Genomic DNA, 16,891 nt, shown 5'->3' with positions numbered 1-16,891 from the left:
CGATGAGAGAGAGAGAGAGAGAGAGAGAGAGAGAGAGAGAGAGAGAGAGAGAGAGAGAGAGAGAGAGAGAGAGAGAGAGAGAGAGAGAGAGAGATGTTGTGATTTACTCACCCGCCAGGAAAACCCAACAGACCGTCAAAACGCATCTGCATCTGTAGCAGGCAATGAAAGAAGTCACACACTGATACAGCCTAAACACACACACAAAAACACACATTCAAACACACACAAACACACACAAATGCATCCAAAACACACAACCATGCGCACAAGCAGACACACACACACACACACACACACACACACACACACACACACACACACACACACACACACACACACACACACACACCGATGTAGCCAAAACACACACACTGAAACAGACACACACACAGCACCACTGATGAAAAACACACACCCACACATAAAAGGAAGCAGCCAAAACACACACACACACATACAAACACACACACACGCATTCAAACCACACAAGCATGCGCACACACACAAACACACACACACACATACACACACAGTGATGTAGCCAAGACACACACACACACAAACATGCACACGGCCATAAACACACACACTCACACTCACACTCGCAGGTACGTGCATGTGTGTGTGTGTGTGTGTGTGTCCGTGTTTTAATTTTTTTAACACATTCCCCCTCTGGGATCTCTTAAACTGACAGAAATGTGCATGCGTGTGTGTGGGGAAGTGTTTGTGTGGGTCTCCTTGTCTTTAATGCCCAACCAACAGTGTAGCCGTTGGCAACCGTGCAATGGAAAAAACCGAAACAACCACACATCCAAACTCTTGAAACACACACGCGTGTGTGTGTTTCAAGAGTTCAGATGTGTGGTGGTTTGGGGTTGTCCATTACACATAGAGCTACCTTTAACCCTGCCCCTATCGCTACCCTCACCAGTACTATGTGTCCGATGGGCGTTCTGTGGAATAGCTTGGACCGGGTGTCGCAGTAGAGCATCACGTGGCAGGCGTGCCTGACGCCCTCGCGTGTCAACGCCTCCGCTCTGGACAGCTGTCCGCTCGCCATCTAACAGCGGACGCCGGGACACAAAGCATTGGCCAGGGAAAGGGTGCTTATACAGGCAGGCAGAGAGAATATATACGGGCTGAGGCAGGCACTTTTGATTATGTACTATAGCGTATCTTTTTGGAACTATCTCTCTTACAAATACATATAAAATGGGTACAAACCTATACTATTATTATTACAATATGTATTCTTCTACAAATTTTGAGTATAACATATCTTTTTTCGCTATATCTCTCATACAAATGCTGTTATTTACTGTATGTTGTTTATATCCTACGTATTCTTCTACACATTTCAATCGCAGCGTATTGTTTTTGGTACTGTGTGTCTTATAAACACATATAAGACGAGTACAAACATACATTGTTGATTATATCCTATGCATTCATCTACATATGTTACACACACAGTATATCGTTTTAGTAATATCTCTCTTACAAATGCATATGATATGGGAACAGACATACACTGTTGTTTATATCCTATGTATCCTTCTACAAACATCACACAACATACATGTTTAGCACTTTCTTGTTCCCTTTATCTCACTCCCTTATCTCTGTCGCACCCCCATCTCTTCTCTCTTATCTCTCTCCCACCTGAGCCCGTAGCAATCAAGCCTCTCAGAGTGACTGCTAGGAACTGCCCTCAAGGTGGACTCATGACTAAGGATACGGACAGCTCAGAGTAGGACCTGGGAGTGAGTTACAGAGGCTCCTACAGCTGCACTCTGTGATGAGTAGCTACCGGCATTTAGGAGAGAAAAACAGCCGTAAATCAAAGTCTGGGAACAAATACATGTATACAGAATTCTCGGCCACCGATTTCTATACTGACCTGGAATTGCCTATTTTGGTGGGTCTCTGGTAAATACGTAAATATGTCTTAAATAATATTACTTCCTTTAATGCAGGTGATTATTTTATGTTTTAATTTAATTTGTTAATACTGTTGTGAAAATTGCATGTGTAAATCAAAACAGAGTCCGATGTATTTCCTACTCAGAGGACTAGGGTCTGGTAAACCTTGATATTGTGGCTGAAACTACACAGACATAATTCTCAACAATCCTGCTACATTGTGTTCTATGGGCAAGCGCCCTTTGAGCTGCGCGAAGGCGTGACGAGGGGGGCGGGGCCGCGATGCGGAAGTGGGTCGGGGAGTTCTCCTTAAGAGTGAAAAATGTATTAAACACGCATGTCTTCAGTGGCTCTGAAATACAAGTATCCCGGTTCCTTTAGTTCGCGTCGACTCCTACAATATAATATATAGCAACCCATGAACCATCTCCCATGTGCAATATATGCATACCACTACATCTCGCTAACCGTAATGTCCCAGTGCTTTACCTGTCTGAGGGGGAAGTCGGAATAAACACAGGAAGTACCAGGCTACACGCATAGAGGCTACAAGGGGCAACCACGGGTCGGCTGTCAGTCACACCATATAAATGGACCTCTTTAGCACCATCCTCTGGCTGACAGCGGTTAACGCAATTCCGTCAACGATCACGTTTCTCATGCTTCATTTCTTAGCTTTTGAACAAGAAATAATCTTATTTAATTGACTATAGTTTTAGAGGTTATTACACTGCTTGCCGTATATATACGCCACGGTACGGTCGGTGATTTATTCTGCCTGACAGTCTGGAGAGCTGGCGACGAGGAGCAGGAAGGTCAGACGCAACGGGATTGGCTCCTGCCAGAAGCCCCCCTATTGGCCGGTTGGTTTTTCGCTTGACCATGCGCAATGCATCGGCGAGAATGTTGAGCTGTTGTTGAGGAGTACGCTGGTCTTTGGCTTTTCTACCTACGCCTTCCTCAGGTAAGAACTATAATTATGCTCACCGGTTATTGCATACATCCGTTATCTTATAGCTGAGGCATAACAAGCCCTTTGTTTCGTATTGTGAAATCCAAACAGTCGTCTGCAGGAAACATTACCTTACTTAGCGGAAGATATTAGATGGATAGCCTCGTACAAATCACGTCGTGCTGAATTGAAGTACAGTTTCATGTTGACAGCAGTTTCATGTGTATGTAGGTAGAGGTGAGTTGTTATATGATGTTAGATGATATATGTGATGTGGTTGTTGCATCGCAGGTGTCTTCAGTTGCTGTGAATACTTTCCCAGGTAGATCACCATGGAGCAGGGCATACCCGAGGCGATACTGTCGGATACTCGTCTCCTCCAAGACTTGGCAGAGGTGGCAAAAGACACCGCTCTTCTCAATGGTGTCTTAATGCGGACCAAAGAGGAGCCCAACTCCTCAGAGGTAGGTCTCGGACTGCAGCAGTGGATGTGTTCTGTTTCCGACCTGCAAGACAAGTTGAAGTTCCAATAGTACTCGATTCCAATCCACAGCCGTATAAACCGATGAGCAGGATGCATCCCTTCACCTGCTCCATAATACTAATAATCCATAATCTGGACTTCATTGGAGGTCGCTTTCAGTAACAGTGTTTTCTGAATCACACATTTTTATACCAAAAAAATGCTTTATTTTCTGTTGCCTTGTGGCTTTCCCTTGTCATCTAGACGTTAATTATAAGTAAATATTTGAGTTAACTTAAAAGGTTGGTTAGAGTCAGTTGGAATTAATTCACTTAAATGAACGGTTGCACCGTTTGAAGAACAACACATTACAGAAAGGAAATTGATACTTCCTTTCAAAATGCTGACAAACTTTTTACTTTTCATGACGTGGTTATTGTTGTCAATTTGGCATGATTGAGCTGAATCCACTGATTGAACTGCTCCAAAGAGGAGCTTATGAGAGTTAGGATAGACCGCCATGGGTGTCACAGCCAGTGTGTGTTTATGCTGAGTCATGCTTGGGTTGCAGCCAGGCCATTCTATCTCCATGAGCTGGTGAGATTTGATGAAAGAGAGAATAAAACCACATACTCTCTGTCATCATCATACACATTGACCAGGAAAGAATGGGACGTGAGTTATATTGGCCCTATAGGATTTGATTGCGATTGAGGGACTACTATAGCCTGGCACCGCCCACCTACCTACTTCCGCTCAATTTTCATTTCACTTCAGTACTACTTCTGTACAAATGAGTTGAAGTACGATGGTCTGGTAGGACCAGGCTAGGACTACTATACAGAGCCGTTTCACAGACATTAAACACGGATGTCTTTCCTAACACTGATTGTGGGTCTGCTCACTTGTGCATCGAAATACAGACATAGACGCCGCACTGACTGCTTCAACCCTTTGCTGCGATGTGTCCAATTTGCCGCCATATTTGAACAGCAAAGACCTGCCAGGGGCCATGACCTGCAACAAATATGAGTCAAAGTGAGGGGGTTTTGGAACTGGTAAAGCGAGTAAATTTGATAAATTGAGATCAAAGGGGTGGAGACCTTACAGCCCTGGGCTACAGCAATACCTGTTGCTCCACAACGTGCATCTAAAGAAACACAACAGTTGTCACTTTGGATCAAAGCATCTGCTAGAGTGTGTGTGTGTGTGTGTGTGTGTGTGTGTGTGTGTGTGTGTGTGTGTGTGTGTGTGTGTGTGTGTGTGTGTGTGTGTGTGTGTGTGTGTGTGTGTGTGTGTGTGTGTGTGTGTGTGTGTGTGATTCTTTCATACATTCATTCATCATACAAGTAGTACTGGTACAGGCACGCACTGTAATAACCTGGGACTGGGTGCATGTTCAACAGTTGGTGACCTACGCTCCGTTCACGCTGTTCCCGACCGCCGTGCCCAGAGGCGTGTTCGAGCAGGCGCTGGCGGTACAGACCCAGTACAACCTGCTGGTGGACAAGATCAGCCAGGACTCTGAGTTCCTGGAGGAGGCTCTGGCTAGGTAGGGCTGCGGTCCTGAACCTCCTTTCTAGGAATGCAGAGGAAATTTTCAGCCGAAACGGGCATATGATTATAATAATCCTTTTTTCCTTTTTTTTGTGAGCATACAGAGTAAATACACGTTAAAGGCCTATTTTAGGGGGGCTCAAAAATGGCCATATCAAAATATTTTAAATTTTTCTTATATATTATTCTTGCTATAAATTCTGCTGCAATTCTATACTTTTCTTTCTTTGAAGAGCAAAACATTTTTTATTTTTTTATAAAAGTGTTTAATTTATTCAATGGTAATTTTTTTTCAAATGAATGAAAAACAGCAAAAGCCACTTTCGGTACCCCGTTTTCGGCTTTCGACCAACTGTTTCATTATTTTTGATTCATTTCGGTGCATCCCTACTCCACTAATCCCGTCTAGCTGGTTGTTCGACTAGTGGACTACTCGAACACAGGTTTGAGAGTTGTAAGAGATCGAGGGGGAGAGGGGGGAAGAGCCGAAACAACAAAGAGAGAAAGAAAGAATAGCCCCAAAAAAAGCCCTCCCCGAGTGCTCCCGCCATCCCCTTCGTTTCGCCACTGCTGAGAACTGCAGCATCACGGACCTGTGGTTGTCACGCAAGATGGAGTCAAAGAATCATTAACATAAGAAATGCCCTGATTGGTCAGAATCGAGCCGCAAGCGCCTCAAGTCTCGTGGTCCGAAGTCTAAAGTCTAAAGGGTCTCATACAGAGTCAGGGGAAGTCTGCAAGAACATTTATTCACACAGATCTTTCACTCATCGATAACTGATGACTGGCGCTTGCATTTATAATGAATTGCACCCGAATCAGAGCTCCCTAATCTTGCCTAAAGTTCCTACTAACCCACTGTTCAGAAGATATATTCACATTAGTCTCACCAAGACAACCGTTAGGCCTGCAGCCTTCGGATCTCATCTCCTGTGTGGGCTTTGCACTTCCTTGCTTGAATGTAACTGAAGGATTGTGTGTTTGTTTTTAGCACCGCGGAATCGGATGACTTCACCGGGAGGCTGTTTAGCATTTATCGGCAGACGATAAAAGAAGGGAGGTCCCAGGTACGCTCGTGGACTGACACCCGTCCCCAGCCTATCAGCATGATCGGTTTTTGGGGTCAAAGCCTTACGGCGAGTTATGCAAATTCCCCACCTGTGCCAGTAATGCGGTCGCACACAGGGGATGATTCACTCAAACCTGTGTGAATTGTATTATATAACTTCCCCACCAAGGTGGAAAGGCAGGAATTAAGGATGCAGATCAATGATGATAGATAAAAATATGTATGTATTTGATTAAAAAAATTATTCATTCATAACCTAATTGTAAAATCGAACGAGTCCCACAATAATTGACCAATATCTTACATTAACGCAAAAAATCATGAATACACAATCCCTTTCCAGGATCCACAAGGGGCCCCTTAGTTGGCAGGAGACAAGCCCCCCCTAGCTGACAAATGCCCCTAGTTACCAGTACAAGGGCCCCTAGCTACCGGAACAAGGAGCCCTAGTTATCTAGAAACGGGGAGTCTAAGACGCAACCTCATATTATTGGTTGAATGTTGAAGAATCGCTTGTAGCGGAAGCTAGAGTTCACATTTGAATGTTGATGTTTATTAGGTGAATAATATGACTGGAGATGAGCACAGTTAAAGACTGTGCACACATCTACATTTGGTCATTTCTTAGACTCTTCTATCCAAAGCGAGCACTCAATCAAGATCGGGACTCGCTACGAATGAGTGCATCACAACCAAGCTTCTAAGAAGCAGTGTGAATAGACGCAGGAATCAGAGTGTAACCCTGTGTCTCCGCCCTCCCAGTCCGTCGTGCTGGGGCTGAACCGCTCTGACTACATGCTGGACCAGCAGGAGGGCTTGCCCACCGCCCTGAGGCAGATAGAGATCAACACCATCGCGGCCAGCTTCGGCGGACTGGCGTCGCACACGCCTGACCTGCACCGGTAAGCTGACGTCGTCCAGATGTTCGCTCCGTCCTAGCTCGTAGTTAGCCCGGCATTTGCCAGACCAAGCTCAAGCGTCGATTAAACGTTGGTCCGGGGAGGCTGCTGGACATTTTCTTCAGCCCAAGAGGCGTGATCAACGGGCCTCAAGTAGTACAGAGTTCAAATGACTCTGTACGCCATTGGCTGCGTGCCGTCGCTTCCCCGTCGTCCCCTGTGTTAGCCAGCCAATAGCGCGCCAGGGGGAAAAGCCAACTTGGTGATTGGCTCCCGCTAAAAGCGTATCGGAAGCAGAAAGAAATGTATTGCTCCTCTCCAGACCGTGCTGCAGGGCGGATTCAAGTCATTGGCAGAATGGGCTGGGGGGTACCCAGTCTAGCTCGTAGCTGTACGGCCTAGCATCCGTTCAATAACTGACTGGATGTTTGAAAATTTGTGAGATTGGAATTAAGACTGATTGCGTCTTGAAACGGTTTAATCCTATGGATGATGTATTTGACCCGCTCTAAGTTAAAATCCGACTTACTTTATTGATCCCCGGGGGAGACATTTTGTATTTTGTCGGTCTTATTCCTCCGCTCAGGACAGGGGATATTGATACTGTAGAAAAACACTCGGCCACCACAGAAAAACAAAAAAGAAGCGCTTAATAAAGGCATCTTCTTATCAATAAATAGGCATAATGAAATTGAATCTGCCTCATCACAAAGTGATGTACAGCACAAGTATGCCCTCTTAAACTTGAAAAAACCAAATCTACGGTGTTACCGGTCCCCGCAGTGTTCTCAAAAGCACTATTTCATGCTAATGATTTGGAGAATGCTAGGCTTCATGCAAGGCTTCTCCCTAGAGCCAGAAGCATAAGTATTGGATATTAGTGTCAACCTCTCAGGGTTTCTGTAGCACACTCCGTATCCCTCTCGCTAATGTCTTGCACGTGGGCGCCCCCTACCTGCATTGATGTTAACAACGCGTCAGTAAGGTGACGCTCTTATCCAAAGCATCCTACAAGTGCGGCCGGGAACAATGGAATGAAATCGCTGACTTTTAGTGACTCTGTAATTTTTTTGTCATCGTGCGTTTAAAACCCTTTTTACCTTTTTTACCTTTTTACCTTTTTGTTTAAAACCCAGTTGAGGCACAGAACAGGTTTCACCTGTATTTAGTGTATACATTGTGCATTGCACTCGTGCGAGAACTAGTTCCCGTACCATATCCCGTAATATGCGTTGGACAAATCAGAAGGAATGTTAACACATCAGAGTGACGCGACTCTCCTTGCAGCTCTGAGAGTCTGCTGGAGGCTTCATGTGATGAGGGATGGAAACATGGCACCACATATTATTGGTTGTCATGCCGGCCCCTTTCCACAAGTTTCCACAGCAACCAAAATCTGGCGGTTGAAGGAATTGCGTTAGTATTTTATTTTGACGTGATTGTGGATTACTTTGGATGTGATTTGGATGCTTTGATTTCCCCAATATTTACAAGTCCAATGCATGTTGACGTATGTATATGATGATCGTACTGTGATGAAGAATTAAGGCTGGTCTTCCTCCTTTTCCCCTCCAGACATGTGCTTAAAGTGGCAGGCCTCTCGGACCTCAGCCACCGTATCCTTGACAACAACCCGGCCGCAGGCTTGGCCAGGGGGCTGGCTAAAGCCTGGGAACTCTACGGAGTAGAGAGGTACTGTATACACACTGGCCACAACCTTCCCTTATGGACAGCCAATGGGACCATAATGTTCTTTATCACATGTTGGTCGCCATCTTGCTGCGATGACACGTGTGTTGTGCGTGCGTTTGTGCATCTTGCGGCAAGGACATTTGCGTGCGTGCGTCTTGCTGCAATGGGACTTGTGTGCGTTTGGTTGTGTTCAAGCAAAACAATGCATTGTCTTATTCTGGGTCGTGCTTTGACGAGCGTGTCACCTTTTCCTGCAGGGCAGTGGTCATGTTCCTGGTGGAAGATGTCCAGAGGAACATCATGGACCATCGATGCGTTGAGAATGAACTGTGGAGCAGGTAAGGCCTCCAACGTCCAATAGGATATTGGACATGCTGGATGCTGTAGTTCTTATTAAAGGTGCAGAAGAGTGTCGTTCAAAGGTCTCTATATGAACAGGAAGAAACCATAACAGGAAATGATTGAAGCTCATCTGTTCTTTATCTTTCCATTGGATCCATCAATTATGGGCGATGGTTTGAAGTATCACTACTAGAATAAATGTGTTTTTTTTTCCTAGAGATATCCCAACTATAAGAAGAAAATTTGAAGATGTGTCCCTTGGCCCGGACAAGCGGCTCTTTGTGTAAGACTAGTTCAACCTGAATACTAAACTGTCAATGCAAAATAATCAATACATTTGGGCCGGAAAAGCATTTTGATTGTAATTCCAGCGATGGCCAGGAGGTGGCGGTGGTGTACTTCAGGAATGGCTACATGCCTCAGAACTACCCCACAGAACAGGTAAATTACTCAGTTAATTGATCTGTCTAACTACTAATACTGCAGCATACACTACTATTGCATACACTACTGCAAACCATTCATGAGCATAATATCAAGCGGCATTGTTTCAGAGTACAAAGTCGTTCAATTATTCAGTCCCTGTAAATGATAAAATTACGATTGAAAAATTATGAAATGAACACATCAGCAATAGTTGATAGGTAAAAAATATTTTAAATGATGAAAAACATTACAAAGAAAACACAACTTTTCATGGTAAAAATGTTATAGTCACAAACATCAGAGAATTTAGGACTGAAATAAAGAAACAGAAGGGATGTTCTCACAGTCCTTCTCGGCTCACAACGTACATGCTGAGAGTCTGAGTGGATCGGTCTTACATGGTTGTTGGATATGTTGGTGTCTCAGAGTATTTCTATATTAAGATGGGAGCAGGCTGATGTGAGTTGGGGACTGTCTACATGGTGGAATGATGATTCAGTCATGGAAAATAAAATGATAAATACATATTCACACAAAACTTCCCATTCCCACGTTACATCTCCATGGTCTCAGTCTGTTGCTCTCGCTCTTCCTGTCCGTCTGTCTGTTTTCTCTGTCTCCCTCTTTCTCTGTGTTAAATGACGCCTTAAGTCAACGCCATGTCAGGAAAACAGGATCTCCAGTGTCACCAAGTATGCACAACTGACTGAAGTCGAATGCAAACAACATTTGACCTTATTCTGAAGATTCTGAAACGGAACCAGGTTGGTTCGTCCAGGAGTCCCCTTATGTTAACACTGGAGAGATGGATGTCTCTATGGAGCCATTCGTTTGACTCCCTTCCCCTCGTATAGTTACTGTGCTTCACACACTGGTTCCTGTTTGATCTGGATTTAGATGGGAGAACGAAAATAATGTGTGCTGTTTATTTTGAAGCAGCACCCTTCCAACCCATGGCCATTCATAGTGCTTTACATAATCATGAATCACAATTTAAAACATTCAACTGACAAACATGTTAGACGACTCATTTTAAAGATTCATGCGAAAAAATAAAGTTTAGGAAAGTAAAATAATAAATATGATATTGCAGACCTTATTTATACAAAGCTGCAGCCAACACAGCTGTTTGGCTGAAGATGGAGGAGAATGAATAAAGTAATAGTTGTCAGATAATGTAATGTAAAATTCAATTTGAAACAATAAATATTTGACCTTAATTCTGAAAGCCAATTACATTGGGCTACAGAGTCACATGTTTATCATGTGCAGCTGTAGGAATGCAGGCTTCAACAATGCGATGCTTTCATATTCATTCATCAAACACTTGGACACAGCCCCACCTTTGTGTTTCTGCATGGGGGATTCTGCACTTCAACTACTCACAGGATTCATCACCCCTAGGTATTAGTTCAATGTTTGCTCTGGTGATGGTTCAAAAAGGGTTTAAAAAGAAAAGATGATGTGCGATGCAACTGGAGTAGTAATAATGAAGCTGTGAGCTGTTTTTGTGGCTGAGGTCGCTCTGTGGGCTGGGGTTAGCCTTTAAGGACAAGCATTCCCCTGCACCACTTTCCCTTTTGGCTGCGCTAGAGACCTCCCTCTCTGGGTTACATACACACTAGTGTATGCATGACCTCTTGTTCCCTGATGTGAGACCAATTAGGGATGCAGTAAAAAGTAAAAAGGCCAAAAAAAGTACACCAAACATTTATATTTTTGATTAAAAAAAATAAAGAAATTGTTTTACTACTTTGACTTATTTAAAGGTACATTGTTCTTAAATTCTTGCTATAAGGTCTGCTGGAATGTAAGAAAACGTTCAGTATTCAATAAATAAAGACAAAAAAGTTTATAAAGGACATTTAATTGTTTGATTTATGCAATGGTGAAAAAATTTAACAGCAAAAGCCACATTCGGTTTTGGTTTTCGGCAGACTGTTTCAGTATATCCGGTTTCGGTTTTGGCCAAGAATTTGTTCTAAGACCAATACCTGCTGATTAAGTGTTGATGAGACACACTCGGTTTATTGATGGGGAACAGAAGATTCGTAACCTCAAAGCCTTGTTTTGGAGGATAGGGTGGAAGGGCTTTGGCTCTCCTTTTTGAAAGCAAATATTTGGCAGTTTAAAACGCACTCACGCCTCACTCACATTCTTAAAGCCCCCTCAGTCGACATTCTCTGGATCTAAAGACTACGGAGGGGGTGTCAAACAGGAAGTGACAACATACCTTAAATTAGGTCACAAGTTGTAAAATGTATACTGGCTTTTACATAGCCTGGACGTGTCTGTAGTTATCGGCTGTAGCGGCCAGCCAGTAATTCTCTCTTTGTTTTTCCAGCCGAGTTACGCTAAATGTGTGTCACACAGCTGCACATCTGTTAGCTAGAGTGGAGGCAACACCGTTGTGTGGTTGTTTCGTTTCCGGCCGCTCAATCTTTCACGTTGAGACTTTTCCCCAGTGTTCCCAGTGTTCCTCGCTGTCCTGGTGTTTTTGTAACCATGGCGATTGTTTGCCTCGTCCCGTCAGAGCTGGGAGACCCGCCTGTTGATGGAGCGCTCCCGGGCCATCAAGTGTCCCGACATCGCCACCCACCTGGCCGGGACCAAGAAGGTCCAGCAGGTGCTGGCCCGGCCGGGGGTCCTGGAGCGCTTCTTCCCCGAGCAGCCCCAGGTGGTGCAGCAGATCAGGGCCACCTTCGCTGGCCTCTACACCCTGGACCAGGTGAGGTGGGGGGGGGGGGGAATTCAGCAAAAGGGGCTTTTTTGAATTCCTCAAAGAGACGATTTCTCAACGCCATTGTTATTTATCGCCGCCATTTCGTACTGTCGCCGGATGTTCATCTACCCCCATTTTCATTTGAAATCTCTTCAGTTCAATTAAACTATTTTAGCTGCATCACATCCCCGCTGATATTTAAATGCAACTCTAGGGAAAACACTCTTAACGGGATGTTTAAACCGTGCCTCCAATTATTATTATAATTATTATTACAGCATTGTAACGGATTGGAGCGGTTTGTTGCGATCCGTATCCTGCGTTGTTGTTATTAGGCGTGCCATTGTGATCAGCCTCGGGGGATCTCAATCATCTTTTGATCGATGCCCTGGTGTAGTAAAAACAAAGCGTCCCATCCTGTTAAACACCCCCACCGTAGTCTTTAGATCCAGAGAATGTCGACTGACGCGGCTTTAAGAATGTGAGTGAGTCTTAAATGCGTTTTAAAATGCCAAATATTCACCTTAACAAATGTGAACCAAAGCAATTTACCCCCCCCCCCCCCCCCCCCCCCTCCAATGTTTAAAGAAATACTTTCAGGTTACGACCCTTAAATTCCAGGTGTAGTAAAAACTAAATGGCAGAGTAGCATCCTAATCATAACGCCATATTGGGCCAAAAGTTAGACTACAGTAAGTTAGCTTCAGTCTTCCCACATGCCCCCAATACACCCTGCATGCAGTCAGGCAACAAGACCACGTGAACGACCGCATCTGTTGAACTCTTGGCGGTGTGTCTCCACGTATCACACTGACTTCTTTGTACCCTGTCTTGTTGAATCCATATTTTTGAAGCCAGCTGGCCCATTCTGACTCCTGATGGAGGCAGAACTGGGTCTGTTTGTCTTACTGGCGGGATTCTATTTAAGATGGTATTTTTTTGCACAGGGCCAAGAGGGGGACAAAACGGTCGCCATGGCGATGGCCAATCCGGAGCAGTTTGTCCTGAAGCCTCAACGCGAAGGAGGAGGTACCCCAAGCCTGCTCCGAATAAATGTTGTTCAACATTTTCAAAATATCTTTTAATGTTTTTTTTAGATTATGTTTTCCGCGGTGTTTGGTGGTAAAATGTTAAATAATATGTGTGTACATGTGACGCATGTACAAAGCAAGCATAGAATAGATTAAAGATGCAGAAAATGAAGTGTCTCAAAACAGTTAATGGAATCGGCGCTCGTGGAACCACGTAGAAGCCATTGTAATATAAAATAATCTTAATCTAAAGGATCTCTGTTTCCATTCCACCGCCGCCCCTCCTCCAGCCTCTTGAAGCCTGCTCTGTTTCCGCTCCAGGGAACAACTTCTACGGGTCTGAGATCTGCCGGGTCCTGGAGGAAGCCCGGGGCTCCAGCAAGCGCACGGCCTACATCCTGATGGACAAGGTGCGGGCGCGGGCCTCCGTCAACTACCTGCTGCGGCGAGGCGCGCCCCTGCAGCCCAGCCAGTGTCTCAGCGAGCTGGGGGTGTTCGGCGTCTACGTCAGGTGTGTGGTGGAGGATCCTCCAGCTGCTTCACCTCCTGGGGGTCCACCCAACCATGTCCTTGTTATTGACTAATTATGGAACGACTACTGGCCTTATTATAATTATAAACGTATTACTAATTAGGAAATTACTGTAATTATTCTACTGACTAATTACTAAACTATCATCATTATTCTACTATTGGGTGACAACTACTGTCATTATTCTACTGACTAATTAGGAAACAACTTCCGTTGTTATGCTGCTAACTAATTAGGAATCTACTGTCATTATTCCACTGTCTAATTAGGAAAACAACTACTGTCATTATTCTTCTGACTCATTAGGAAAACAACTACTGTCATTATTCTACTGACTCATTAGGAAACAACTAGCCTACTGTCCTTTATTCCACTTTTCTATTATCGTAAATTTCTCTATTTCGAGTATAAAATCCCACTTCCCATCTGCAGTACAATCGAACAATAGTTACTTCGGTCCACCTACCAAGTATGAAATTTCCGATTTCAATAGTTCAATATGTTCACCCAATTTTCATGGGTGATCGTATCGCACGCCTGTATCGTGTAACTGACCGCTCCTGGTGCGGCACTGCTTGTTCACCACGCCCCTTTGCGTACCGCTGATGACCCCGCACCTTTGCGTACCGCTGGTGGCCACGCCCCTTTGCGTACAGCTGGTGGCCCCGCCCCTTTGCGTACCGCTGGTGGCCCCGCACCTTTGCGTACCGCTGGTGGCCCCGCACCTTTGCGTACCGCTGGTGGCCACGCCCCTTTGCGTACCGCTGGTGGCCCCGCCCCTTTGCGTACCGCTGGTGGCCACGCCCCTTTGCGTACCGCTGGTGGCCACGCCCCTTTGCGTACCGCTGGTTGCCCCGCCCCCTCGCTGACCTCTCCCCGCTGTGTTTTGCAGGCAGGGTACGGACATGGTCATGAACGAGTGCGTCGGCCACCTGCTGAGGACCAAGAGCTCGGAGCACGCCGATGGGGGCGTGGCCGCGGGCGTGGCCGTGCTGGACAACCCCCTGCTGGTCTGAGAGATGCAGAACACTGACCCCTGCTGGTGGGCGGCTGAACTACCGCACGAAGGCCATCGGGAGGTCCCCAAAGAGGGACCCCATGCACGCCCATGGGGTTTTACTGCTCGGGGGTTTGGAGATGTGATGCTGTACGTGTTTTCGTGTTTCACGTTTTTTGTCCAATATTACGCCGAGCAAGCAGTTTTGATACCAAGTAATGAGTTGGTAATGGCTGTGACCATTTGGGTGTAATAGCGTATATTTTTTTATATGTGTGTGTGCATATAATTCAGGAAAATGATATGAATTGCGTGAAGAGGTGAAGAAAAGATTTGCGGACAGGCTGTAGGCTAAACACTACGGGGCTGGGCAAAAAGAATGTAGAACTGAAAAAAAAGAATGCATTGAGTTGTCATGGTTTCCTCAAACATTCTAGAAGGTTTCCCTGCCCCGCTAACTAAAGGGCCTGCCACTTGAATAAGATCTATTCTTCTTCTGCTCGAAGACACGTTTTAAGGTGGTAATCATGCCTTTTTTCAGATATTACGATATCAACTTTTAGAGAATTATATTACAACGTAGCGGTGGCAGTGTGCGTGGATGACGGCTGGTTAAAGCAGCCGCACCTGGACGGCTCGGATTGGACTCTGGGGCTCGGTGAGGCTGCGCAGGTTCAACCAGCCGTCTCCACCACACACTCAGGGAGAGGTCTCCTAGATGGCAACATGGAGCCCCAGGTCATGTATCGTGATCCACCAAGCTGTACAACAAACCGATCTTTGTACAGCCCCACCCTGAATCCTTTGTCTGGAGGAACACTATTGAAGTAATCAGGAGTGTGGCAGCCCGCTTGGTGACGTGGAACACAGGCAGGTCAATAACATGACCATAATCCAGTGTGATCTCTACTCTTAATCAGTGATTATGTTATGCATTCATCTAATCTTTGTTTTAGACCGATTTTGTTAAATGTTGATTGTAAATAATAAAAAATAAATTATGGATTTTAAAAATATCAGGCTACAGAAATGCTTTATATTATAAAATGGATGGATGGATGGAGGGCTACTTGAATAATCCCCAAGAAGAGATTTGGTGGTGACAGATTCAGATGAGTAACGACAAACTGAGCCACACAGTTCAACCAAATGTCATCAACTAAACTCTACGGATAGCTATGAATACGTAACGCACCTCAGACTACAATTAACCTGACATAGTCATGTCTATTTCCCATGATCTGCTTTTCTTTCATAATAAAATACACCTGTTCTGATCAAACCATGTCGTGGTCATCCTCTGAAGTGTTGTGCATCAGTTAGGTGTGTGGGTTATAAGTTGTTCTCCGCACCTCACCTCCTTTCCTAAACTTCACTCATTCCTTCCCTCACCATGCTCTCCTTCTGAACTCCTCCCCCCCAAAAAAGCTCTCGAAGATGACCTTGAAATTACCCTAGCTTTGTGACTTTATCCAATAGAAATGATGTGTAAAATGAACCTTCATTATAACAACACAATCTTTGTAAGGCCTCGTTTGGGTGGGGGGGCGGTGGGGAAATTGACACGAGACCCACTGAAAGGATAAACTGCAACATTTAGGAGGGGCTCTGGAAAAATCTTTAAAGAAGGGAAAAGGAGCCTTTACAGTCTTTTAGACAATCACTTATATGGATTCAGTCGTTGATTGCAAACATCTAAAAAATTAAACAACTTTCATTATTTGTTAATTTGGGATTCAAAGCAAATATAAGAGTTATATATAAGAGTATATAATACTCTTATAAGAGTTACCAGTCACTGAGGTCCGGACCTCGGTCATTTTTTTTGAGCTAAAATTAAAATTGAAAACGTAATACAACTATATTAAAGTTACGCGAATGAGAGGCTCTCTGAGATGAGTGCATGCTTGATCGAGTTTAGACGAGTTACTTTGTCCGCCGTGTGTGACATCTGGCGATGCGTGCGCGAGCCGAGCACAACGCCCTTCCCCCTCTGAACCCTCGCAGCGCGAGGACCAGTCAGAGCCACGAGGGAGCGCGCGATGTGAATGTCATAAGCATAACCCAGCTGGTCACAGATAAGGGACTGGCTTGAATTCCCCGCATAAATCCCCGCACAAGAATCCCTAGTGTGCATAATATCCTTTTTCTCTCGAAAGGGATAAAATATCATCCTTCCGTTTGCCCAAATACCACTCGAGAAAGATTGATTTTGATTGAAAGGAGATGCCTAATTTTGAGTTAATGATTGTGAATGTTTAATCTTTTAGTTTTTAACTTGAA

General features: G+C 44.8%; 2 protein-coding genes across 6 annotated transcripts in view; one reads left to right on the top strand and one right to left on the bottom strand.

Annotated features, from left to right (window-relative positions):
- zgc:103759 (U8 snoRNA-decapping enzyme) overlaps positions 1 to 2,769 on the bottom strand; it is a 4,071-nt gene extending 1,302 nt beyond the window's left edge. The window contains exons 1-3 of one of the 2 annotated variants that reach the window (XM_030353315.1): positions 2,656 to 2,769; positions 932 to 1,063; positions 112 to 152 (exon numbers count right to left, since the gene is read on the bottom strand). In XM_030353315.1, coding sequence (XP_030209175.1) covers positions 112 to 152; positions 932 to 1,063 — 173 coding nt within the window. In that variant the 5' untranslated portion in view covers positions 2,656 to 2,769. Of the gene's footprint in view, positions 1 to 111; positions 153 to 931; positions 1,064 to 2,415 lie in introns of both variants that reach the window. The other variant, XM_030353306.1, reaches the window with a different exon arrangement.
- Positions 2,753 to 15,893, top strand: gss (glutathione synthetase). 4 transcript variants are annotated; one of them, XM_030353268.1, is made up of 13 exons: positions 2,753 to 2,890; positions 3,201 to 3,342; positions 4,748 to 4,893; positions 5,890 to 5,965; positions 6,730 to 6,869; positions 8,442 to 8,558; positions 8,816 to 8,896; positions 9,118 to 9,183; positions 9,272 to 9,341; positions 11,860 to 12,054; positions 12,996 to 13,077; positions 13,401 to 13,590; positions 14,504 to 15,893. In XM_030353268.1, the coding sequence occupies exons 2-13, from the start codon at positions 3,211 to 3,213 to the stop codon at positions 14,625 to 14,627; spliced, it is 1,419 nt and encodes a 472-aa protein (XP_030209128.1). In that variant the 5' UTR covers positions 2,753 to 2,890; positions 3,201 to 3,210; the 3' UTR covers positions 14,628 to 15,893. The 4 variants fall into 4 exon arrangements, with proteins under 4 accessions (XP_030209128.1, XP_030209153.1, XP_030209137.1 ...); XM_030353293.1 differs by having other exon boundaries at positions 2,801 to 2,890; positions 3,205 to 3,342; XM_030353277.1 differs by having other exon boundaries at positions 2,814 to 2,890; positions 3,170 to 3,342.
- Positions 15,894 to 16,891: the final 998 nt, after the last annotated feature.

Source organism: Gadus morhua, chromosome 1 (assembly GCF_902167405.1).
Source record: "Gadus morhua chromosome 1, gadMor3.0, whole genome shotgun sequence".
NCBI classification, from domain to species: Eukaryota; Metazoa; Chordata; class Actinopteri; order Gadiformes; family Gadidae; genus Gadus; species Gadus morhua.
Note: the sequence above shows the minus strand (reverse complement) of the source record. Positions and strands in the feature narration are given on the sequence as shown.